General features: G+C 43.8%; 1 protein-coding gene across 1 annotated transcript in view; it reads left to right on the top strand.

Moving 5' to 3' along the window:
- Positions 1-27,825, top strand: part of LOC110506276 (SH3 and multiple ankyrin repeat domains protein 2-like) — a 64,920-nt gene that overhangs the window by 18,642 nt on the left and 18,453 nt on the right. The window contains exons 3-9 of the mRNA XM_036964121.1: positions 15,694-15,829; positions 16,036-16,116; positions 16,235-16,249; positions 21,321-21,344; positions 24,123-24,229; positions 24,332-24,452; positions 24,981-27,543. Of these exons, the coding sequence (XP_036820016.1) occupies positions 15,694-15,829; positions 16,036-16,116; positions 16,235-16,249; positions 21,321-21,344; positions 24,123-24,229; positions 24,332-24,452; positions 24,981-27,543 (3,047 nt within the window). The remainder of the gene's footprint in view (positions 1-15,693; positions 15,830-16,035; positions 16,117-16,234; positions 16,250-21,320; positions 21,345-24,122; positions 24,230-24,331; positions 24,453-24,980; positions 27,544-27,825) is intronic.

Raw genomic sequence — 27,825 nt, 5'->3', positions numbered from 1 at the left:
TCAGTATGCAGTTATGCTTTGCTTATTGATTGTGTGGAGCATTGGCACAGGAACATGTTGGTGGAAAATTCATTGCATATATTTTATATAATTAGAAATATAGCATAAAAATTTTGAGAATCTGATTTCCCCCTAGCTGATCATTGTCTGCAGCCAGCTCTGATTGTAGTGTAATGACACAGGCAGGGAGAGTGAGCTCGTCTGTTGTGGTCAACGAACCCTTTACCTTCTGGGCCGTGCCACAAAAGCATGCTGAAGTGGTTCAGTCAATTTATTTTTGGTATTAACATTCATTTTTTTGTCAATTCAATGGGGGTTTGCATATACAGAGTTTAACCTAGTTTGGATAATAACATAGGAACAAATTGATGCTTAAATCTCTGCCCATTGCCTCATTCATGGGGCAATATGACACTTTGTCATATATTAACTTTTCCAGTGCCTATTTCTCTTTTAAAAGATGAATCCAATGTTAATGAGCCAATGTATTTATAAACTGACACATGTCAATTAATTAAATGTCTGCATGCAGTTCATAGTTATTATTGATATTATTTACACTTTCTCCAAACTGAAAGACAATATTAAGTTATCCCTAGACAAGTTGAAAAATCTCCACGCCTAGAACAACCTCCATACTTCCGTTATAATGGTCAATTATGACCGACCAGCTCGATTCAGTCTTATGTAGCTACATTTGAAATTGTGTTTTTTACAATGGACAAAAGTAGAGACTCAGAGCTAGAAAATGGTATATCATACACTACAGCTGAGGAACAATAGGAAAGTAATTCTGCTTTGGAAATTGATCAACTGGTAACCCCACTTTTGAGAAAATGTCCCTTTTTTGGTATACTGCCAAGAGAGCTCCTCTTTGTCTACACCCAGACTTTGGTGCAGATCATGTTGTTCTTCACATTACTGTCTCTGGTAAACACACACCATATCAAATAAAATCAAACGTTTATTTGTCACATGCACAGGATACAGGAGGTGTAAACGGTACTGTGAAATGGTTACTTGCATAGTGGAGTCTTTTGTTTAGACATGTAGCTAGCATTTGGAATCAAACGCCTAAATTGTCTCAATTTCCCAAGCTATCATACTCTGCTTTCACCGAGCATTCCACTGATTTCGAAACTCTGTCCTTCAGAAAGTGGAGAGCTATCTTTCAAAAGAATCTGCATTAGAAAGGATTACCTACAAATACTGAGTAGCCTATTATTGACAGAAGCTTGCTACATGGCAGACCAATTCAAACTCATCTCTTGGCATGTCCAGCCCATCCATTATCTCAGCCAATAATGGCTAGCAGGAAGGTTCCTGACTTTTTCCGTGGCTAAACCAACTAGGCATGTAATTTAACAATTTTGTTCATATTTACAGATTGCATACAAGTTTGTTATTAAGGCTCATGAAAGTTCACATGTTCCATATGGCATTTCTGCCAAAAAATAAATAAAAATATATTTACATTATTTTATTACGTTCACATCGCTCTCCTGTGAAGTAGTGATGTGCGACATACGCCTAGTTTCCTAAAATGAGTCACAATTTTGAATAAGATAAAAACAAGAATTACAGGGGGCAGTTTGGTAAAACTAATCCCAACTGAATTGTCCACTGGAAAAACAAACACACTTGCGCAATAATTACATAACTGACGTTCTATAGTAATACAAGTCCCGTGTAAATGGGGTTTTAGTTGCAACACAATGTATATTTTTTTTTTACCAACCTAGTGGGAAGGGTTGAGGACTTAAATGACACGCACACTCCAGGAAATGTATTTGCTACATTAGGTCATATTGGACTCTTTAGACAAGAGCTCTGTTAAAGCTCAAATTCTGTAGGAGATGCTGTATAAAAAAAACCAGAAACAATATGACTTAAACAGTATCAACAGGAGAAAGCATTTAAAATTCCTGCCTGTCCCAGCTCAAGACAGATGGTCCGAAGAGACACAGGATGTGTGTTTGCGCTCGCCATTTAGAGGGCCAATCAGGCGGGCTTGTAGCTTCCCTGCTGAAGCACAGGGGTGTAAAATGAACACAGGTTCTCTTAATTTCCCAGGGTGCACCTGGAGCAGCGGCGAGCCATTCCATGCCTTTAGGCAGCTCTACTACTGAGGAGATTGAGACTACAAAAGTTGTCCCACAGCTGGCTAACTCACGCACGCACGCACACACACACACACACACACACACACACACACACACACACACACACACACACACACACACACACACACACACACACACACACACACACACACACACACAAACACAAACACACACACAAGAGATTAAGAAAATAATCAGGTGAATCTAGTATTTAGCTCTTAGCATTGGGTCACATCTTGGTTGTTTGACAACAACATTGATAGACACAAGCTGAGGTTCAGCTAAAGTATTTGAACCTGGGTTGTGGGAATGGCATAGTTGCGTTAATGTTGACAAAAATGTTGTGCTGTTTATTGCCAGACATGAAAAGCGTTGTGTTTGGATGTGTTTCATCCCCTCCCTACATGGCTATTAACTTATAATGGGCATGGTACAGGTATTCCAGACTTGTTACACCCTCACTAATATTCAAATTAGTGTTAGCCGGCTAATGTATTGATCTCTGTGAAACTCATTCCTGGTCTAGAGTCTTCTGGCCCACTAACCTCTCACAGGGTAACTGTTAGTTGTTGCGGGATGTGGTTTTAATGTGGTGAGTTACACTACCCTTCCATTACACAGATCAATACTGTAGCTCTCGGGGAATATCAGACAGCTGAGAGTCACACACACACACGCTTGCATGCATGCATGCATGCACGTGCGCACACACTCACACACAGTACACGCACACAGTCTTAAAATAGCATCGGGAGTGGATACGATCGTATCACATAAATAATTTAGTCACACAGACACAATCAAGATCCCGCAGGAACACATTGCTGTTGTGGGAACTCCTTTCATCTTCTTCAAAAAGGCACAGAAACACACACTGTCAAAACCTGGAGTAATAATAAACCGTTAAGATGGCTGTCATATTGCGAGAGATTAAATGGGTTACATTTGTGAAAACACCATAGATGAAAAACACAGAATGTCAACCCAACCCCTTTAATAATAAATGGTACTTGCCTTTTTTCCATACAGCAACACCGCACTCCCACTTAGAAAGGTTACGCAGGGCAACGGTCATCTGGCAACGGACGGCGCATAGTGCCCGCATGCATAATGCCGATGATAATGATGCACTCGGAGGGAGAAGCCTTCTGAGCATGTGCGTCAGAGAGACACTCGGTCATCGGCAGAGAGCGCGGGAATCGAACCTTATCGGTCAGGTCTGAAACCCTGGGCTCAGAGGAAGGAAATAAAGGTCGGAGTAGACCGATGTTATTTCACATCATTCCAAACCTTGTTTGTTGTGTATCACTACACCTTTTATTCAGAGGAGGTTGTGGGCACTTTAATTGGGGAGAACGGGCTTGTGTTAATGCTGGAGCGGAATGAGTACCAAATACATCAAATGGTTTCCAGGTGTTTGATGCCATTCCATTTGCTCCATTCTGGCCATTATTATGGGCCATTCTCCCCTCAGCAGCCACCTGTGCTTTTATTATAGATCATTAAATTGTTGGCTGATAGTTCATTAACTTAATATCATTACAGAAGCTATGGCCTTTGCTTTGGTACCTGATATGATGCATTTTAATGAATAAATATACATCTGAGTTATAAAGCATTGATTCAAATCCATTATATTAATGGCATACTGATGTATAGTGTAAATGCAACTACAATGATTCACCCTCATCACCCTTATCATGATGTTCCTTTCTCAAGAATATTCGAAATCATCCAGTGTGTGTGTGTGTGTGTGTGTGTGTGTGTGTGTGTGTGTGTGTGTGTGTGTGTGTGTGTGTGTGTGTGTGTGTGTGTGTGTGTGTGTGTGTGTGTGTGTGTGTGTGTGTGTGTGTGTGTGTGTGTGTGTGTGTGTGTGTGTGTGTGTACTCATCCTTTGATAGTTCCGTGCTCAGCAGCATGATTCATCAGAATCCAGATTCTTCTAGCTGGAGTTGTGCGTCATCACTACAAGCACACTCATTCAGACACAGAAAGATTCACCATAAATACACAAACAAATACACCACGATGCATACTCACTAAACATTTACACACACATCATTTCTCTCCCTTAGGCACACAAACACACACAGTCAAACACACAATGATGCACTCACACACTCTGGAAAGCAGGTAGCGTTTAATGAGGCTACTTTGAAGTCTCCCTGTTCCCGCTTTCATCAAGGGAATACACACAAACACACACCATAAGATAAGAGGCTGTGCTTCTAATCTTCCACAAATGTACAGCCCCTCCATTATGGGTTTAACAAGTAACCTGCCTGCATTCAACATAAAAGCCCCTCTTACACAACACACTCATATTTTCACACACTCGCTCTCTCTCTTTAAAATAATACCTTTAATGAAATCTCTGGATCTCACTGTCTCTCTCTGTCTCCCCGATCTCACTGTCTCTCACTCACTCACTCACTCACTCACTCACTCACTCACTCACTCACTCACACACACCACATACACACACAAACACACACTGCTCCCACACTTGTTATCCAAAGACAGTTCAGTAGTGTGTATGCTTTTCTGTACGCTCTCATGCCTGTGGTCCTGTAATAAGGGAGATAACACTAGTGTGAATAGACTTTGTGTTTGGTTCATCTTTGAACGGGCATGACCTTTCTTCGCTGCAGGACAACCAACTTCCTCATAATGATCACTTAAAGGCAAAGTTCAGGATTTTACAACTTAATGTTAGATGGTTCCTCACTCTGAAAGTAGTCTATGGGCCAAGATAAACTGTTCTGGTTCAGTTTTCTTTAACACTTGAACGACTGTGCTTCAAGGGACCCCCCTTCAAGCTAATGAGCAGTCATTCTGACTGGAAGATCTAACAGTGTAATTAATAAATGTCATATATGCTATCCCAAAAATAAAAATTTGGTTGTGTTTGTGAATGTCCAAAAATGAGAAGAATTGCAAAAATTCTAATTAATGTAACATAAATGCTGATGTAGTTTTTTTTCTTGAGATGTAGGGTCTACTCTCTCAGTGATGACATGTTGTGCTGATAATTGGCCTGTAGCATTGTCACCAGCTTGTTCCATCCAAACGGTGCCGTCCCTTCCTCTCTCCTCTTTCATTTGGTGGTGGTGCGGGCACTGGCTCAGTACGCACCGTTATGGCTTTTTTGTGCTTAATCCTCAGAAGTGTATGTTTAGGCTGAGGCTCAGAATCAGAAAAATAATCATCAGAGATGTCATGATTCATTTCTTCCCCACCATCTGAGTCGGTTTCATTCAGATTTTCTTTACAAGGTGCAGCATGGGCACCCATTCGTCTTGGTCTTTTTTCTATTGTAAATTATGCATGATCTCGCTGTGTACTCCAAATAGGCCAGATTAGACTGATAAGACTGCTTGAATTCTGTGGACTGATACAGGGTACCTACCATTTTGAGATTATAATTTTTGTCATCTTTTTTTAATTTCACCATTATGTAACCAGGTAGGCCAGTTGAGAACAAGTTCTCATTTACAACTACGACCTGGCCAAGATATAGCAAAGCAGCGCGACACAAACAACAACACAGAGTTACACATGGAATAAACAAACGTACAGTCAATAACACAATAGAAAAAAAAGAGTATATATACAGTGTGGCGTGAGGAGGTAAGGCAATAAATATGCCATAGTAGCGAAGTAATTACAATTTAGCAAATTCACACTGGAGTGATAGATGTGCAGATGATGATGTGCAAGTAGAAATACTGGTGTGCAAAAGAGCAAAAACATCCATAAAACAATATGGGGATGAGGTGGGAAGATTGGATGGGCTATTTACAGATGGGCTGTGTACTGCTGCAGCGATCGGTAAGCTGCTCAGATATCAGATGCTTAAAGTTAGTGAGGGAGATATAAGCCTCCAACTTCAGCGATGGAGCGCGTGCTACGGGTGGGTGTTGTTATGGTGACCAGTAAGCTGAGATAAGGCGGAGCTTTACCTAGCAAAGACTTATAGATGACCTGGAGCCAGTGGGTCTGGCGACGAATATGTAGCGAGGGCCAGCCAACGAGAGCATACAGGTCGCAGTGGTGGGTAGTATATTGGGCTTTGGTGACAAAACGGATGGCACTGTGATAGACTGCATCCAGTTTGCTGAGTAGAGTTGGAGGCTATTTTGTAAATGACATCGCCGAAGTCGAGGATCGGTAGGATAGTCAGTTTTACGAGGGTATGTTTGGCAGTGTGAGTGAAGGAGGCTTTGTTGCGAAATAGGAAGCCGATTCTAGATTTAATTTTGGATTGGAGATGTTTAATATGTTTACAGTGTAGCCAGACACCTAGGTATTTGTAGTTGTCCAAATATTCTAAGTCATAACCGTCCAGAGTAGTGATAATAGTTGGGCGGGCGAGTGCGGGCAGAGATTGGTTGAAAAACATGCATTTAGTTTTACTAGTGTTTACTAGTTGGAGAGCAGTTGGAGGCCATGGAAGGAGTGTTGCATGGCATTGAATCTCGTTTGGAGGTTTGTTAACACAGTGTCCAAAGTAGGGCCAGATGTATACAGAATAGTGTCGTCTGCGTAGAGGTGGATCAGGGATTTTTTTTTCTCACCTTTATTTAACCAGGTAGGCTAGTTGAGAACAAGTTCTCATTTACAACTGCGACCTGGCCAAGATAAAGCATAGCAGTGTGAACAGACAACACAGAGTTACACATGGAGTAAACAATTAACAAGTCAATAACACAGTAGAAAAAAAAGAGAGTCTATATACATTGTGTGCAAAAGGCATGAGGAGGTAGGCGAATAATTACAATTTTCCAGATTAACACTGGAGTGATAAATGATCAGATGGTCATGTACAGGTAGAGATACTGGTGTGCAAAAGAGCAGAAAAGTAAATAAATATAAACAGTATGGGGATGAGGTAGGTAAATTGGGTGGGCTATTTACCGATAGACTATGTACAGCTGCAGCGATCGGTTAGCTGCTCAGAGAGCAGATGTTTGAAGTTGGTGAGGGAGATAAAAGTCTCCAACTTCAGCGATTTTTGCAATTCGTTCCAGTCACAGGCAGCAGAGAACTGGGATGATCAGTGAGATACACCTGCTGGAGTGCGTGCTACGTGTTGCCATCGTGACCAGTGAACTGAGATAAGGCGGAGCTTTACCTAGCATGGACTTGTAGATGACCTGGAGCCAGTGGGTCTGGCGACGAATATGTAGCGAGGGCCAGCCGACTAGAGCATACAGGTCTCAGTGGTGGGTGGTATAAGGAGCTTTAGTAACAAAACGGATGGCACTGTGATAGACTGCATCCAGTTTGCTGAGTAAAGTATTGGAAGCTATTTTGTAGATGACATCGCCGAAGTCGAGGATCGGTAGGATAGTCAGTTTTGCTAGGGTAAGTTTGGCGGCGTGAGTGAAGGAGGCTTTGTTGCGGAATAGAAAGCCGACTCTAGATTTGATTTTAGATTGGAGATGTTTGATATGAGTCTGGAAGGAGAGTTTACAGTCTAGCCAGACACCTAGGTACTTATAGATGTCCACATATTCTAGGTCGGAACCATCCAGGGTGGTGATGCTAGTCGGGCATGAGGGTGCAGGCAGCGAACGGTTGAAAAGCATGCATTTGGTTTTACTAGAGGGCTGCACAGTACTGTCTTTTATTGTTGGCGGTTATGATACCTTTTATGATACCGTTTAGTACCTTGAGCGTGGCTGAGGTGCACCCGTGACTAGCTCGGAAACCGGATTGCACAGCGGAGAAGGTATGGTGGGATTCGAAATGGTCAGTGATCTGTTTGTTAACTTGGCTTTTGAAGACTTTAGAAAGGCAGGGCAGGATGGATATAGGTCTGTAACAGTTTGGGTCTAGAGTGTCACCCCCTTTGAGGAGGGGGGTGACCGCGGCAGCGTTCCAATCTTTAGGGATCTCGGACAATACGAAATATAGTTTGAACAGACTGATAATAGGGGTTGCAACAATGGCGGCAGATCATTTTAGAAAGAGAGCGTCCAGATTGTCTAGCCCAGCTGATTTGTACGGGTCCAGGTTTTGCAGCTCTTTCAGAACATCTGCTATCTGGATTTGGGTGAAGGAGAAGCTGAGGAGGCTTGGGCAAGTAGCTGCGGGGGGTGCGGAGCTGTTGGCCGGATTTGGGGTAGCCAGGACGAAAGCATGGCCAGCCATAGAGAAATGCTTCTTGAAATTCTCAATTATCGAGGATTTATTGGTGGTGACAGTGTTTCATAGCCTCAGTGCAGTGGACAGCTGGGAGGAGGTGCTCTTATTCTCCATGGACTTTACAGTGTCCCAAAACTATTTGGAGCTACAGGATGCAAGTTTCTGTTTGAAAAAGCTAGCCTTTGCTTTCCTAACTGACTGCGTGTTTTGGTTCCTGACTTCCCTGAAAAGTTGCATATCGCAGGGACTATTCGATGCTAGTGCAGTCCGCCACAGGATGTTTTTGTGCTGGACGAGAGTAGTCAGGTCTTGATTTAACCAAAGGCTATATCTGTTCTTAGTTCTACATTTTTTGAAAGGGGCATGCTTATTTAAGATGGTGAGGAAATTACTTTTAAAGAATGAACAGGCACCCTCCACTGACGGGATGAGGTCAATATCCTTCCAGGATACCCGGGCCAGGTCGATTAGAAAGGCCTGCTTGCAGAAGTGTTTTAGGGAGTGTTTGACAGTGATGAGGAGTGGTTGTTTGACCGTGGACCCATAGCGGATGCAGACAATGAGGCAGTGATCGCTATCAGAATGAAAAAACCTCCATTAATTTACAAACAGATAGTCAATTTGTGCCACAGTTTAGACTACTGATAGATCAGCGATATTTTGGAGATTATTTTGTTGTCAAATAACCGAAAGTGAGCGGTTGTAATCTGAATAAATGGAAAATGGCCATTCTTGAACATGGGGTGAGACAATAAGCCCTTTTAATTTTGTCTGCCTTGCCATACCAAAATAAAATGGAATATGTTTTGCTCATATAATTTAAACAGGACGCTAGGTGTAGGCAAAACCATAAGCAAATAGGTAAACTGTGATATGACTAAAGAGTTAATGAGGGTGATTTTTCCACAAATAGACAACTATTTTTGCTAACTTTCTATAAAAATGTATTGGAGTGAGATAATTTCAGACCATTTTATTGGTAAACTGCATGGTAATGTAAAAGTTGTATTTTGTAGTGATCCAATACGTAATATACAGTTGAAGTCGGAAGTTTACATAAACTTAGGTTGGAGTCATTAAAACTTGTTTTTCAACCACTCCACAATTTTCTTGTTAACAAACTATAGTTTTGGCAAGTCGGTTAGGACATCTCCTTTGTGCATGACACAAATCATTTTCCCAACAATTGTTTACAGACAGATTATTTAACTTATAATTCACTGTATCACAATTCCAGTGGGTCAGAAGTTTTTATACACTAAATTGACTGTGCCTAGGCTAATTGACAACATTTGAGACAATTGCAGGTGGATGTATTTCAAGGCCTACCTTCAAACTCAGTACCTATTTGCTTGACATCATGGGAAAATCAAAAGATATCAGCCGACCTCAGAAAAAAAATTGTAGACCTCCACAAGTCCGGTTCATCCTTGGGAGCAATTTCCAAACGCCTGAAGGTACCTGTCACGACTTCCGCCAAAGTCGGCTCCTCTCCTTGTTCGGCCGGCGTTCGGCGGTCGACTTCACCGGCTTTCTAGCCATCGCCTCTCCATTTTTCATTGGTCTATTTGTTTTGTCTTGTTCCCTGCACACCTGGTTTTCATTCCCCAATCACGCTGCATGTATGTATTCCTCTGTTCCCCCTCATGTCTTTGTGTGAAATTGTTTGTGTTACGTGTTAATTGTTGACGCGCGAGACTGGTTTGCTTTTTCCGTGTTGTTCACGAAGATGTTTATCGTTAAACATAAATTATTGCTACTGTTTTGCGCGTTTTGCACTTTTGCCTATGGGCTGGAGGTTTTGACGCAGTTGCGTTCGTCTGTTGGTTTCTCCTGCCTCAATAAAGTGTGCGCCTGTTCACAACTCTCTGCTCTCCTGCACCTGACTTCGCTACCAGTATGCACACACCTGACAGTACCATGTTCATCTGTACAAACAATAGTACGCAAGTATAAACACCATGGGAACACGCAGCCGTCATACCGCTCAGAAAGGAGACGTGTTCTGTCTCCTAGAGATGAACGTACTTTGGTGTGAAAAGTGCAAATCAATCCCAGAACAACAACAAAGGACCTTGTGAAGATGCTGGAGGAAACAGGTACAAAAGTATCTATATCCATAGTGAAACGAGTCCTATATCAACATAACCTGAAAGGCCACTCAGCAAGGAAGAAGCCACTGCTCAAAAACCGCCATAAAAACGCCAGACTACGGTTTGCAACTGCACATGGGGACAAATGTATCCTGGTCTGATGAAACAAAAATAGAACTGTTTGGCCATAATGACCATCGTTATGTTTGGAGGAAAAAAGAGGGATGCTTGCAAGCCGTAGAACACCATCCCAACCGTGAAGCACGGCGGTGGCAGCATCATGTTGTGGGGGTGCTTTGCTGCAGGGGGGATTGGTGCACGTCACAAAATAGATGGCATCATGAGGAGGAAAATTATGTGGATATATTGAAGCAACATCTCAAGACATCAGTCAGGAAGTTAAAGCTTGGTCGCAAATGGGTCTTCCAAATGCACAGTGACCCCAAGCATACTTCCAAAGTTGTGGCAAAATGGCTTAAGAACAGCAAAGTTAAGGTATTTGAGTGGCCATCACAAAGCCCTGACCTCAATCCTATAGAACATTTGTGGGCAGAACTGAAAAAGCGTGTGTGAGCAAGGAGGCCGACAAACCTGACTCAGTTACACCAGTTCTGTCAGGAGGAATGGGCCAAAATTCACCCACCTTATTGTGGGAAGCTTGTGGAAGGCAACCCGAAACGTTTGACCGAAGTTAAACAATTTAAAGGCAATGCCATCAAATATTAATTGAGTGTATGTAAACTTCTGATCCACTGGGAATGTGATGAAAGAAATAAAACCTGAAATAAATCTTTCTCTCTACTATTATTCTGACATGTCACATTCTTAAAATAAAGTGGTGATCCTAACTGACCTAAGAACTGGGAATTTATACTAGGATTAAATGTCAGCAATTGTGAAAATCTAAGTTTAAATGTATTTGGCTAAGGTGCATGTAAACTTCGAACTTCAACTTGTGTAAGTAAAATCAAATCAAGCTTTCAACACACATCTGATTATTCATTATGAATAGGATTTATTTCTGGTCTGTGAGAATATCTAAGGGGCTTTTATATAATTATAATGCAGGGCTAATAATAATAATAATCGTTAGCTCTCGGAACTCATTTAGAGGCGGCTTCTATCTTCAATATGCTTTAAATGATTTATTATCCAAATGTTTAAAGTGTGTGTGGGCGACGGAGAGAATGCGTCAGACTGTTTTTGATATTAGGGCTGTCAAGAGGAACGGAAAATTGCGTGTCAATTCATAAACCATGTGCCATGGAAACGGTACATCGAAAATCTCTTCCCAAATATTTTGCAATCCATATGGCACAGCTGTGAATTTTACGAACAGTCAATTTGTGCCACAGTTTAGACTACAGATAAAAAAGCGCTCTAACTCCCCCTTGTGATAATGTGGTGCAATGACAGAATGCTACCATCTACCACTAACGGCCATGGCATAAGCTCAAAACTTCTAAAGGAAGAACCACTGTATATACCTTTCATGATATTTCCCCTAATGTTATTTGCCTACCTCCAGTAAGTTCTGTCCTTATCTTCTTAATTCTAATGACATTCTTGAATAATATATGACTAGAATTATATGCAGAAGGCTTTCACTTCTCAACACGAAGATTGAATGGTTATGGGGGTCTGAATAAATAACTGCTATAGCCTACCGCCATCGCCTTTTTGCTCCTCTTTCAAACTACCCGTGAGTTCTATTGGCTGCTGTATTTAACATTCAGCAAAAAAAGAGGTTACGCCCCTTTTTGAATAGTCTATTAGAATAAGAAATGCAACAAAAAAAAAAGTCATGTCCAGTAAGCAATTCTAGTCTAGCTTTTCCTGCATGGGACTCCCAAGAGCTAAGGAAAAAACATTTAAGGAGAGGCCAGCGGAGCACAGGTGCTTGCGTATTGCGCAAGATACAGAGGCTATAGATTAGAAGCATATTATGCATAACCCATCAATAATTAGCTAAATATAAGGCTAATACCGCATAGAATGTATTAACTGAAAGGAGGTAGGGTAGGACATTTATAGATAGGGCTATTTATCAATCTAGAACAGGATTATCTATTTTGGATGCAATTTGAATGGAGTTGACGGAGAGAGAGAAGGACTGCGAGAGTGCAATGATATTCGAGTGATAGGCTGTTTTAAAACTCTGCAGCTACAATTTAAAAAAGCATCATCTTTACCATTAACAAGGTGACCCCCGAAAGTCAGATGGAGATGGTGAAATTAGACACGCAATCTGTCTTTATATTACTGTAGCATATGCTATGCTACATCAAGTGTAGGCCTACCGGATGATATGAATACTCTAAGTCTGCATGCATTGTGAACTACGCTCCATACTGAGATGGGCTGTCTGTCCCCACCTTGAGTGTTGATTCATCATGCAGAAACCAGATTTAGACATCACATATAGCCTAATTTAACAGTTCCATTTCACACCATGCTGTTCATCTGAGTAAGTTATTATAAATGTACCAGTACTCACAGTTATCCCAGGAAAGGGGAGTGGCTTTATTGGTCACTATAAACGTGTTTAGCAGATGTTATTGAGGGCGTAGCGAAATGCTTGTGTTTCTAGCTCCAACAGTGCAGTAATATCTAACAAATAATATCTAACAATTTCACAACAATACACACAATGCACACAAATCCAAAGTAAAGGAAAGGAATTAAGAATATGTAAATATTTGGATGAGCAATGTCGGAGCGGCATAGACTAAGATACAGCAGAATAGAATAAAATATATACATATGAGATGAAGTATCTTAGAAGTGTGGTTAAAGTTAGTGTTACGGTTAGGTTAAAATCAGATTTTATGACATTGTGGATGTGCAGCTAGTGACCATAGCTAGTAACCGGGTTCCCGCCATTCAACGCTAGTTGAGATGTGGTTGGAAAAACTCAAACTAGTACCCAGGGTTGGGTAGATTAGTTTCTAAATGTAATCCGTTACAGTTAGTAGTTGCCTGTCCAAAAATGTAGTCAGTAACATAACTTTTGAATTACCAAAGCTCAGTAACGTAATCAAATTACTTCCAGTTACTTTTATACCTCTTCTCCCTAAGAGGCACAGGTTTGCGTTTTTCGTCTTGAATCTTGTTCTGGAGAGTGGTCACTAGCTGGCACATCCACAATGTCATAAAGTCTCATTTTTAACCTTAATCCTAACCTTAACCACACTTCTAAGCCTAATGCCTAACGCTAACCTTAAAATTAAGACAAAAAAACTCATTTTTGTTTTCATTAATTGTTACAATATAGCCCATTTTTCCACCATCTAGTGGAAATCGCTCAGTTCTGCCCCAAGGACAAGACTCACCCCAATAAATGTCAACCTGCTTAAGAGGCATTAGAAGAAGACAATAATGAACATTACCAATTGAAGTACATCTGTTGTGGGATAAATCAATGTTAGAGTTTACATAGCTGGCCATAAATGGTGTTGCATTTCACCTTATGGGTTGGTTATATTCTAACCCATTGTTTTCTACTACAGATAATAATACGATTAGGTTATATCTTCACATAAAGAAACCGAGTCTGTTAGATTTTCAGTCATTCCAATAATAATACCCCTTGATATTCAAGAAGAGGACTTGGAAATATGGAAATATAGATTAGCCAAATTGTTTTACCTGAGCATAACCCCACAACGGAGGACTTATTAGCCTATTCTGTTGTTCATGATTTTGTTGTCATTAAGCACTGATTGGACTCATTTCTTCGAGTTGAAAAATAAATGCTGCTCTCGGAATGGCATGCTACCGAGTACTACCGAAAGTGCTATTGTATTTGCATGTGAAAAATGTATGTCGTATGCTGCATTTGCTACAGGCCTATATATTGTTTACATTTTTGTTGGTGTCACTATAATATCGCAATAATTTGCAGGTGTTAAGTCTATCAAAGGTGTGCGAGTTAGAGCATGTGTCCATTCCCACTGGGCAAAAACTGGTTGAATCAGCATTATTTACATGTCATTCCAACCAAACAATTCAACGTGATGATATTGAATCAACATGGGAAACTGATTGAATTTGCAAAAAGGCAAGAACGTAAGGGGATTTAGTCCTTTTTTCACCTGACTTTTAACCTAAATCCAATGGCATGGTGAATTATTTGGTTGATTTGACATTGAATTCACGTTAGTTGACAACTTAACCAAATATAAATGAAAACTAGACGTTGAACTGACGTCAGTGGATTAGGCCTATAAAAATAAAAAAAATTCAGCATTAATTAGATTGAGCAATAAAATTAAATTAAAATGTAACTGGTTTTCGACAGAATATAGCACAATACCACAGGGAGGTTAGAAGGGACAAACTCCCTCAAACTTGTTATAGGCAGGGATCCGCACTATGCAGCTTTTGCAAGAGGCGGCAGGTAGCCTAGTGGTTAGAGCGTTGCGCCAGTGACCGAAAGGTTGCTGGTTGAATCCCTGAGCTAACAAGGTAAAAAAAAGCACAGTAGCGCACACCAAGCCCACACCAAGCCAACACCTGCTAGCCCACAACAATTCCTACACAGGCTAGCCCACACCAACTCAACACCTGCTAGCCCACAACAAATTCCTACACAGGCTAGCCCACACCAATCCCATGTAAGTCCAACACAGGCTAGCCCACATAATCCCAACACAGGCCAGCACAACACGGAATAGCCTACACCAACCCAACACAGGCTAGCCCACACCAAGCCCAATGTGGGTTAGCCCGCACTAAGCTCACACCAGCCTGACACGGGTTAGCCTAGAATAGCCAAACACAGGCTATCCCTTATCAGCCCTACACAAGCCAGCCCACACCAAGCCCAGTTAGAGGCAGATGCTCATTCGAATGTTTGGGGGGTGTAGTTTGCACACAGTTCTTTTTGTGCAGCCGTTACTGAGAAATTCATTCCAGTTTTAGTGTTAAAATGTTGAATAGTTCAACAGTTTCTTTTGTAAAAAATATATGTAAGGAACAACTTGGTTCTCTTTCTGATACAATGTATCAAATTCCCTAAATATCAATTTTCCTCACTCTCTCTCTCTCTGTCTGTTAGTATCACATGGGGTCTGTGCTCTGGCATTACAAGTGAACGTGGTGCCTGTGATTACTGTTGCCATGGTTTCACTCACACACATTCTGATCTGGAATGTCTGAATGGATTAGGTTTCCATGGTTACTGGACCAAATTCACACTGTCATATCTGTTTTGTGTTATACTGTTGTATGTGTGTGTTTGTGTGTGTGTGTGTGTGTGCGTGTGTGTTAGAGCACAGATATATAAATATGTGTATTATAAGAGTGTGTGTTGTGTGTGTTGTTAGGTCAACCAGGAGAATGTGGTGAAGGTGGGCCACAGGCAGGTGGTCAACATGATCCGTCATGCAGGGAACAGCCTCATCATCAAAGTGGTAACGGTCAGCAGGAATATGGACCCTGAGGACACCGCACGCAAAAAAGGTACTACACCACTTTATGCTATGCTAGAAAAAGGTATGCACCACCTCAGTAGCAGCACAATGCTGCCCCAACAACCAATACTCATGCGAAAACGCTAAATGGATGTTGGGTGTTGAAATGTGCCAATAAAGGCCAAATTCCTAATGAATTTTTCTGTCTCTGCCTCTCTCTCTCTTTATCTCTCTCCATCTCTCTCTTTCTCTTAGCCCCCCCACCACCAAAGAGAGCCCCCACAACCGCCCTGTCTATGCGCTCCAAGTCTATGACCTCTGAACTGGAAGAACTAGGTAAGGAGCAAGCTGATAGGCTCTCACAAAGGAGTCACTGAGACGAGCCTCTTTAACCACACCCTCTTTTTGATCTTTCCCTTCTGTCCCTATTGGTTTGTTATTTATCTGCCATTAGTGGAAGTCAGTAAAGGTAAGGATTGGAGCTGAACATACAGTATGTAGCATACTGGTGTGGGAAGGGCATCTAATATTCAACATATTCAACATGCCGATTCATTGACATTTTATTCATCTTTTGAACCTGAAGCTAAGCTGTAGTGTCAAGCCCATTGGTTCAAACCAAAACATGCTGTTAATTATGTTAACCATGTATTATTTTAGATTGTCATATTTTTGCTATTATTTATTACGGATTTCTCACAGTGATTTGCTGCGTCATTGCATGAGGAGCGGTCGTTTGTGAAAATACCTCCACAGATCATTTGATTTGCTTAACTACCATGGAAACGAGTATCTGGCTAGTTGTAAAGATGGCATTAGAGTTGCATTAGCGTCTTCGAGTTAGAAAGACAGACACGGTTGTGTGTGTGTGTGTGTGTGTGTGTGTGTGTGTGTCTGTGTGTGTGTGTGTGTGTGTGTGAGAGCGTATATCTGCGTGTGTGGGTGTGTGTCTGCGTTTGTGAGTGTGTGTATGCAGGTGTGTATGGGTGTATGTGTGGTGGGCTAAGATCTCATTTGAGGTTCTTGTGTTGAATGGGAGTGCAGTGTGATGGTAATGTGTTCTGACAGAGGGAACAGTCAGCGCTTCTGAGACGGGTTGCTTTAGAACACTGGTGAGAGGAGGAGGAACTGGTGGGCAGCTAGGGACGCACGCTACGCTATAGCACCACCCTGCTAACTCAGCTAGGGACGCACGCTACGCTATAGCACCACCCTGCTAACTCAGCTAGGGACGCACCCTACGCTATAGCACCACCCTGCTAACTCAGCTAGGGGAAAGGGAAACAGAGAAAGAAGAGGAGGAGGAACTGGTGGGCAGCTAGGGACGCACGCTACGCTATAGCACCACCCTGCTAACTCAGCTAGGGGAAAGAGAAACAGAGAAAGAAGAGGAGGAGGAACTGGTGGGCAGCTAGGGACGCACGCTACGCTATAGCACCACCATGCTAACTCAGCTAGGGACGCACGCTACGCTATAGCACCACCATGCTAACTCAGCTAGGGACGCACGCTACGCTATAGCACCACCCTGCTAACTCAGCTAGGGACGCACGCTACGCTATAGCACCACCCTGCTAACTCAGCTAGGGACGCACGCTACGCTATAGCACCACCCTGCTAACTCAGCTAGGGACGCACGCTACGCTATAGCACCACCCTGCTAACTCAGCTAGGGACGCACGCTACGCTATAGCACCACCCTGCTAACTCAGCTAGGGACGCACGCTACGCTATAGCACCACCCTGCTAACTCAGCTAGGGGAAAGAGAAACAGAGAAAGAAAAGGAGGAGGAACTGGTGGGCAGCTAGGGACGCACGCTACGCTATAGCACCACCCTGCTAACTCAGCTAGGGGAAAGGGAAACAGAGAAAGAAGAGGAAGAGGAGGAGAGAGGGAGAGAGAAGAGAGAGCTCAAATACAAGGAATTGGGAGAAAGTTTTCATAGAGGGAAAATGGGAGGGAACCAGGGAGAGAGAAAAGAGAGAGAGCGAGGAGACCGGGAGGAAAGACAGGGAGAGAGAGAGAGAGAGAGATAGAGAGAAACAGAGAGAGGGTCAATGGGGATGAAACTTGTGGTGTTGATTTTGGCCGCTATTTTAAGATGTAGTTTTAGTCTTAGTCACATTTTAGTCATGTCATCCTTCGTTAGTTTGAATTAAATTCGGGACAATTTCCGTGTGGTTTTAGACACAGCCATTTTAGTCACTTAATACTTTTTTTCTATTAAAGTTGCAATATGTAACTTTTTGGGTTACCGGACCAAATTCATATAGAAATGTGAGTTATAGATCTGTCATTCGCTTTGAAAGCAAGTCTAAGAAGCAGTAGATATGTAATAAGTTGGCTATTTCTATGCTTCCTGTTCCTAAGTTTAGTTTTTGTGTCTTTTACTTTCTGTTTTGCGCACCAGCTTCAAACAGCTGAAAATACAATATTTTTTGTTATGAAAATATATTTTGCTGAATTTTAGATGGTACTGTTAGCAGTTGATGTTATTATTCAATAACACAAACCCCAAAGCAAGTCAGGGGGAGAGGAATAGATTTATTTGAAAAGGACAAATCATAGATGTTCTGCTGGGAGGTAGATGATAGATGTTCATTCCCCCTGTCCTCAGCTTTTCTCCACAGAACAAAGAAACAGGATGTCATTTATAACCCCCCACCCCAGCCTGGGGTTGACTTCCATCATGTGCACTTTCAGATTGTCTCGTCCAACTAGATCTACTATCCACTTGTATACCTTAGCTGGCAACATTGATATTGTGGCAGATTGCCATTCATAATTAACCGTATAGACCAGGGATGAGCAAACCTTTTGCTCGAGGGACACATTTTGAAATTCAACACAGGTTAAACAGGTTAAACAATTTACATCTCAGATTTCTTCTCCAGGGGGTAAATAACAGCAGTTTCCTTGAAGGGGCTAGAATTTGAGCGTTTACAAAAATACCAGAAGTATTACTGTAGTCCTAATATTCAACATATAGCATTAGTTTTTCCCTTAGGAAAAAAGCAACCGCGACTCGCATTTGGGGAACGTGGTGTAAGAGCTGCAGCACATGGGAAAATAGAGCTTTTGATGTGATCAAAGCAAAAATAGCCTACATGAAAGTAAGAGAGAGAATAAACATTGTTTCTAGTTGAGGGTAGTTACAAGTCAAGTGTCCTGGCTTCTCATCAGTTCATAAGATTGACTGGGAGAGCCAGGCAGATCAGCTCAATTGGACCTGCCAACTGAAAGATGTCAATTCTGTCAATAAGAGGACTGGATGAAATATTATGGATGGATGCATGCATGCTTAGGATTGGACAAAACAGATAAAAATGAACTTCATGTCAAATTAAATGTCCATTACTCTCATGTGGAATTCTGGTTTCGTCACATTTTCATCGGCTAAAATGAAAAGTAACTTGTTGTAGTTTTTTTCCAGGACCTCTTGTCTCGTTATTGTCATAGTTTTTGTCAGGAAAAATAGGTAGTTGACAAGTGTTTTTCATCATAGTTATTGTTGACGAAATGAACACTGTGTGCAAGGTAGGAAACAGGAGAAACACTTAATTCATCAATAACACTGCTGATCGACCACAGTGGGAGGAAAGGAAGAGAGAGATTGAGATAGAGGGAGCAGATAAATGAAGGGAGAGGGGAAAGGCTGGGAATAGAGAGCAGAGGAGACGTGAAGAGAAAGAGGGAGATTTTTCTGAACTGAAAGTGTCAGGCCAATGTCACTTGTACAGTACGTCCCTGATCTCAGTTGACACATGCATGAATTCTACTACTAATTTTGCTATTCATTGCTATTTTAATACCGTATTTTCTTTGCTGTATCGGATAGAAAATGTCATAAAGTTCTATCTCTATGGCTGCTCATTTACAAAAAGTATGTGGACTCCTGCTCGTCAAACATCTCATTCCAAAATCATGGGCATTAATATGGAGTTGGTCCCCCCTTTGCTGTCATAACAGCCTCCATTCTTCTGGGAAGGCTTTCCTCTAGATGTTGGAACATTGCTGCGGGGACTTGCTTCCATTCAGCCACAAGAGCATTAGTGAGGTCGGTCACTGATGTTGGTCGATTAGGCATGGCTCGCAGTCAGCGTTCCAATTCATCCCCAAGGTGTTTGATGGAGTGCAGGCTCTGTGCAGGCCAGTCAAGTTCTTTCACACCGATCTCAACAAACCATTTCTGTGTGGACCTCGCTTTGTGCACAGGGGCATTGTCATGCTGAAACAGGAAAGGGTCTTCCCTAAACTGTTGCCACAAAGTTGGAAGCACAGAATCGTCTAGAATGTCATTGTATGCAGTAGCGTTAAGATTCCCCTATACTGGAACTAAGGAGCCTAACCTGAACCATGAAACAGCCCCAGACCATTATTCCTCATCCACCACAGTTTGCACTATGCATTAGGGTAGATAGCGTTCTCCTGGTATCCACCAAACCCAGATTCGTCCATCGGACTGCCAGATGGTGAAGTGTGTGATTCAACACTCCAGAAAACGCGTTCCACTGCTCCAGAGTCCAATGGCGGCGGGCTTTACACCACTCCAACAAACGCTTGGCATTGCGCATGGTGATCTTAGGCTTGTGTGTGGCTGCTTGGCCATGGAAACCCATTTCATGAAGTGCCCGACGAACAGTTATTGTGCTGACGTTGCTTCCAGAGGTTTGAAACTCGGTAGTGAGTGTTGCAAGCGAGGTGTTGGGTGGTCCTTTGCATGGGGTGATGTAGGTTTCCTTCAACAATCAGTCTTCCAGATAGATGACACAGACACAGGAAACTTGGTATAAAACTCTAGTAACAAAATGCAATTGCAGACAGAGATTCACATACAGAATACCTCAGTAGTCTATAGTAAAGATCTGTGTGGCGAAACAGGAGACATCCCTCCTTATACTAGTTGGTGTGGACAACCTACCGTCAATCATACCTTAACATTGTTGCATTGGATTAGATACAAAGTATCTAAGATGAGAAAAACATGTCTAGACTGTGGTTTCTCACTCTACTATCTCGGCCTTGAGGCTGCGTGACTCAGCAGGTGCAGGCAGTTCTCAGCCTGAGAACTAAAGCACTACATCTCCATTACCCAGTACTTTTCCATCATTGCGCATTGCAAGTATACAAAGGTCATCACATATATACAGTAATCATGGCATTGGTGTAGCCCCACACGACCCCCAGGGTAACCCCCAACAGAGGACAGTCAATTTTTACACGCTACGCGCTTCACTTAGTGGCTGAGCCGTCGTTGCTCCTAGACGTTTCCACGTCACAATGACAGCACTTACAGTTGACTGGGGCAGCTCTAGCAAGGCAGAAATTTGACGAACTGACTTGTTGGAATTTGCATTCTACTGCAAATGTTTATGTGCTCGATTTTATACACCTGTCAGCAACGGGTTTGGCTGAAATAGCCGAATCCACTCATTTGAAGATGTGTCCACATACTTTTGGCCATGTCGTGTACTTTTCATCAGACCCGGGTCAAATACACATATCAAATACAGAACACTCTTTCTCTATCCCTCCCAAGCCACACTAAGGAAAAAGAAAGGTGGTAAGTTACGTAGGCATGTTTCACACAAAGTACAGTATGTTGGATGGATGACTTGAGCACTAACCCACAAATCACTGACTTGTATGGCTTGTTTTTTTTTTATTGACTGTATTAACAATCTTTTTTTATTATATTTACAAAGTGGTTTGTTTCATTTACAAATGTGTTTTCCCCCTGAGAAAGATACCTACTCAGTATGTCATTGTCTGGTAATATTTGCATGATAAAGTCAGTACAATAAGCAGGGTTGGGGTCAGTTCCGTTCAAATTCCGGTCAATAGACCCAGTCAGTATTAAATAGAACGTAGCGATCCTCTCCGACTGTGGGGAAAACAACCTGTGGATACCTAGGTTACCCCATTTCAAACCAATTTAGTTGTAGTCTGCTTGTTTTAGTTCATTCCGAAACTACATTTAAGAAAAGTACGACATGTCTGAAGATTATTTTTCAACATTGCCTGCTCTCTAGCGTTCTCACTACTTAAACCATGCCCCCAAACGTCCGCGTGCACCTTCGTGCGCAAATTGATTTTGTCCCCCCACACCAAACGCGATCACGACACGCAGGTTGAAATATCAAAACCAACTCTGAACCAATTATATTAATTTGGGGACAGGTCTAAAAGCATTAAACATTTATGGCAATTTAGCTCGCTAGCTTGCAGTTGCTAGCTAATTTGTCCTATTTAGCTAGCTTGCTGTTGCTTGCTAATTTGTCCTGGGATATAAACGTTGAGTTGTTATTTTACCTGAAATGCACAAGTTCCTCTACTCCGAAAATTAATCCGCACATAAAACGGTCAACCGAGTCGTTTCTAGTCATCTCTCCTCCTTCCAGGCTTTTTCTTCTTTGGACTTTATATCACGGTTCGCATCTAACTTTCATAATAAGGTATATTACCACAAGCGACCGACCGACCTCAGTTCATCTTTCAATCACCCACGTGGGTATAACCAATGAGGAGATGGCACATGGGTATATATGCTTCCATAAACCAATGAGGAGACGGGAGATCCAGGACTTGCATCGCGTTCAGCATCACAAATAGAACTGACTTCTATTTTAGCGCACGCGAGCAGTGTGGGTGCAATGATTGAATAACATGTATGTGTAAATTTATTTTGCAACGCGACACGAGAGGAGTGGTCAGCACGCGACACGAGCGGTGTGGTCAGCATGTTAGAAAAACTTCCTTTTCGTGACGATGCTGCTAGCTACTAACCGGATCATTAAGCTAGCCAAGATCAACAACACAAACAAACGGACTATACAGCTACAAGTAGTGGGTTGTAGTGAGTTACAAACAGACTGTACTAAACAAGTTAAATGTCTTACCTGTGATTCAATGTTTTTCACACGTAGCCTACTTGGACACCGCGTCTCCACATTTCCCGCTCTCCCACACCGAATAGCCTGAAGCCACAGGGCTCTTCTCGTAGGCTTTATTTCCCTACGTGGGAGCATTGCGAACCGTAGGTCGGGATTTTTGACCTGGCTACATGTACTGTACATTGAACAACACAGCAGCTTTTCAACATGTTCTGTTATTTCTGTATAACAAAAAATCAACATTGAAGTTGCCTCTTTTACAATGGGGGTCAATGGGAAAGAATTTTGTTTTTCCCCAATTTGTGGCCGTGGTCAAGGGGAATTCCTTATTATTACGTGAATACCGACTGTGACTAGTAAACAAAATTCCAATTCGGAATATCAGTGCACTTCCGGAATTGACTGGAAATGAAATGGAATTGACCCCAACCCTGACAACAAGTACTGTAACTTACAGTAAGTAGTAAGTTGATTTGCCTTTGAATGTAATTGTTTGCACCAATGAGAATGCATGATTTTATCCCAGTCTAATCTCTGTGCATACTGAATGGACATCAGACTCAATAATGTGACACCATGGTATTGAATTTCAAACATTGCTTATGTCAGACGCATCGTCACATAGGTGAAATGTTGAACTTTGGTTTATTCAGGTAACTCATGAACTATTAAATGGATAGTTCACCCCAAAATCAAAGTTTGTCAGAGGTTTTCACATCTCAAAACTGGTCTGTGAAAACTGGAGTTCATGCCATCTGTTTTGTTGATCTGCAACATGAATTATAATAAATCTGTAGGCTTCAATCCTATATGATTAGAAAAGTTGGCAACAGATTGGCAATAATGTTATATAGCAGGATCTACACAGCATAACAGATTGCATGGGATAAGGATGAAATTGGAGTGGTTTTTAATGAAGTGGCATCAGTAACTGAATCCATACACATCATGCCTCAGAAAATGGCCAGATAGAAGAAGTCACCCATAGTTTCAGAATATATGTGTATGTCTGTATGATTCTGTGTGTGTGTGTGCGTGTGTTAGAGGTTGTTAGTAATCTAAGTGCAGGTTAAGGCTGATTCCACTCTCTTCCCTCTGTGTGTAGATGGTCAGAAGAAGAGGATATGTTTTCAAGTCACTCTAAGTACAGTAACATCCCCAAATGCATGGAGGCTTTCCAAAAACCAATACAACTAAATATTACATAATATAAGTTTAAAGGCTTGCACGGCTTCCAAGGCTGGCCTCTTACCAAAATTACATGTTTTTTATTTTATTTTATTGTGTTTATTCTTTCTCTGTTTCAGCCTCAATTTAGTTTGGAAACTGAGGAAGGGGTCATGAAAATGACTGGCTTGCAACCGCATTTGGCCCGTGACATTTTTAGGATTAAAGAAGTCCCGCCCTATTTACCCTGTTACTCATAGGGGGTGGGGTTTGTTTTGCAGATAAAGTGGACGAGGTGTCACCTTCCCAGAATGCCGTGGACACGAAAGTGGCCACCATTAAGCCACGCCCCTCCAGCCGCTGTTTGGTCACGCCTACTGACATGAATGTGAGTTACTCCACACAGTATAATATATGCCATTTAGCAGACGTTTCTATCTAAAGCATGGTATTGATCAATACTCTAACCCTACCCAACTCTGGTTTACAGTCCATGTACGACCGCCAGGGGGGTGTGGCAGTACCACCTACCATGCCAGGCAGTCCTAGAGGGGGGGCATTCCTGGGCATACTTGCCAAGGGTGGCACCATGAGGAGACAGAAGTCCATAGGTGTGTGTCTAATGTATGGCCCCACTTTACCATAATTACCGTTTCCAGAGATTAACTGGCTTCATTAAGTGTGATGTGAACAAATTAGAGTGATCCACTTGCCAAATTGTGCTCTGAGGCGACAGTATTATTACCCATACGCTGAAACCACAGTCTATGATGGAGCAATAGTATTTCATAGAAACTAATTCTATCCATGTTCCATCCAATTCATCACACCACTCAGAGCCAACAGTAGCCCAAAGGCAGGTCTGTGTGTTATGACTGCGCTAGCTTCAGTAGCTAGTAACTTCAGTATATGCAGTAGCTTGAGCATACTTTGTAATATTTGGAACATAGAAGGCAATCCTCACACCTGACTCATAGACAACTTTCTAAAACTGATTACAGAATTTAAAAAGTTAAGTGAACTCTCCAAAAAATGTATCTCGATAAGAAAGATGAAATGGAATAGAATCACACATGCACAATTGACAGATCTCTCTTTCTCGCCATCTCTCATTCTCTCACTTTATTTCTCCCTCTCAGGTATAACAGAAGAGGAGAAGACGCTCCTCACCCCTCCCCCACTCAAGTTCACCCGCAGCCTCTCCATGCCCGACACGTCCGAGGACATTCCCCCTCCCCCGGCCATCTCCCCCCCGTCTCCCCCCTCCTCCTTCAACTCTCCATCCGTCTCCCCCACGCCACGGGGCTTAGGCACCAACCGACCGGGCCTCACCCTCAACTCCGCTGGAAAATGTTCCAACACCACTATCCTTGGCAACCGCACAGTAGATGTAGGGACGCTAAGGCGAGGTTATCACCGCCAGAGCTCAGAACAGTACGATAGTAGAAGCAGAGGACGGGCACCCGTGCCCGAGAACCCATACTCAGAGGTGGGCAACAAGGCGCTGTACGTGCCTGCCAAGCCGGCGAGGAGGAAGGGCATGCTGGTCAAGCAGCCCAATGTGGAGGACAGCCCAGAGAAGACCTGTTGTGCCCTGCCCTCAGACGCCATTTCCATGCCGACCACACCAACTGAGAGGACCTTCTCGTCCATTCCCATCCCCACCATCATCGTCAAGGAGCCGTCCACCAGTAGCAGTGGAAAGAGCAGCCAGGGCAGCAGTATTGAGATCGAGCCCACCACGCCCGAACACCCACCCTTAATGCCCGGGGCAGGGGGCAGGGGACTGAGGCCTGAAGACCCCATTGTCAACAACCCCTTCGCGGCTGCCATCGCAGGGGCAGTGAGGGACCGGGAGAAGAGGCTGGAGGCGCTGAGGAACTCGCCCAGCTTCCGCTCCACCGACATGGGGGATGAGGACTTGGGAGACCAGGCCCCGTGCCTACTCCAGTCCAAGTCTATCGACGAGGGGATGTTCAGTAATGACGAGCACCTGCAGAGGATAATGGCTCCCCCGCCGGCCTCCACCCTGCTGCGGTCACAAGAAGGGGGTGACCGTGGGGGTAACGTGACAGACTTCAACACCCCTGAGCCCACCCAGGTGGTGAGGGAGCCCCTGACCGCGCGTACCGGCCAGTACCCCAACTTGGACAGCCCCGTCAGTCTCCCGGCCACTCCACCCAAGACCTACAGCTCCAACGGAGGAAGGGACTACCTGCACCCCGTCACAGGTAAGGCCCTGGACCCTAACTCGCCCCTCGCCCTGGCGCTGGTGGCCCGGGAAAGAGCCATTAAGGAGCAGACACAAACAACCATGGCGACGCAAGCCCCACCCCCTTCTCAACCTCAACCGCTCCCCAAGAGCGATGCCCCCCAGTCCCTCCCTCCCAACCCCCACAAAACTAGCCTCAATCAGCCTCTCTTCATCGATACCAAACTCCGCTCCAACACCGAGGCAAGCTTCGCTACCTCCACGACAACTCTGGGGCGAGGCAGAGTGGTAGGGCTGAGGAGACAGATGACGGAGCAGAAGTACGAGTCGGATGGAGTGAGGGAGGAGAGGCAGCAGGCGGAGCAGGATGGGAAGAGCATACAGATCGACGTTGTGGACACGTCACAACCGCAGAAAGCTGCCGGGCTGCTGATGGTGCACACCAAAAACAGCCCAGAGGAGGAAGACAGGGGGCAGGAGAATACACCAGCCCAGGACAACAGCATCCCCAGTGAACTGAGAGACCCCAACCAGCCAAAACCCCCCACCAACAGCCACAGTTCCATGCCCCTGCCCCCTGTGCCACGGGGGAAGAGCATCACGGCTGGGGGGTCGGTGGACGAGCCAATCAAGCTGCCCTTCCGCATGCCCCCTCCCCCACTGGCCTCAGTGGACATCGAGGAGGTGGAGGAGTTTGTCTTCTCCGAGCCCTTGCCGCCACCGTTGGAATTCGCCAACAGCATCGACATCCCTGAGGACCAGGCAACGGCCATCGCTGAGTTGCTCAAGCAACGAGACCAAGAGAGACGCAACGGTATGGGGGACAGGGGGACAAATCCACCCCCATACTACACCCACACCCCGTCCCCTGTCGGCCAGTTCCGACGGGGAAGCGGGATGTCCAATTGCGTGCCCCCACCCTCCTATCCCCCTCCGCCCCCCGACGGTGGCTTTGAGCAAGGTGTCACTGACTCAGGCATCGAGGAGGTAGACAGTCGCAGCAGTGGAGACCCCCGTATGGAGACTACCAGCACAATTTCCACAGTTTCCAGCATCTCTATACTGTCGTCGGAGGGCGGGTACAACAGCGCCCTGGAGAACACTTCTATGGTCTATACTGATGGCCAGGCTTACCTCGATGACCGACCCCCCGTTCCCCCCAAGCCCAAAAACAAGCCCATCATCAACAAGAACACTGCACTTTACCACGACGTCCTCATGGAGGAATCGCTGGACTCCTTCGGGGCGCCCCCTCCTGTCCCTCCTCCTCCACCCGGGTCCATGTCCCCCCCGAATCTCCCCAGGACTCCCACCCATCGGTCGTCCAAGCTGTGGGGCGAGCCCCCAGAGCTAAGGAGCCCACCCACGTCTGACCCCAAGGCCACGGTTATCAACGAGTTGAGCTCCATCTTATCACAGATGTACCGGCCCAAACCGGGGGACTCCTTCGACTCACCCACCACAGGGGCCAGGAGCAGCTTTGGAACTAGGTAACACATAAATCTACCTTTGACCTTTAACACTTACGCTGACACATCTCCCCTTTGACCTTTAAACAAACCTCCTACCCTCCATCTCCAAAGAGCCAAGCTGCGGGCATTAAGAATATTAGATGGTCATAATCTTCTCTTTTTATATAACCATTTGCTGATCAATTATTCCCTCTACAGCTAGAGAATGAGCTGATGTGTTGCTAAGACCAACCGATAGTCATTTGGGAACGTAAGCCTAGCTAGCTACTGTCATCTCTTTAAAGTGCTACTCTAGCCCAA

This window comes from Oncorhynchus mykiss, chromosome 26, assembly GCF_013265735.2.
Source record: "Oncorhynchus mykiss isolate Arlee chromosome 26, USDA_OmykA_1.1, whole genome shotgun sequence".
In the NCBI taxonomy this organism is placed as follows: domain Eukaryota; kingdom Metazoa; phylum Chordata; class Actinopteri; order Salmoniformes; family Salmonidae; genus Oncorhynchus; species Oncorhynchus mykiss.
Note: the sequence above shows the minus strand (reverse complement) of the source record. Positions and strands in the feature narration are given on the sequence as shown.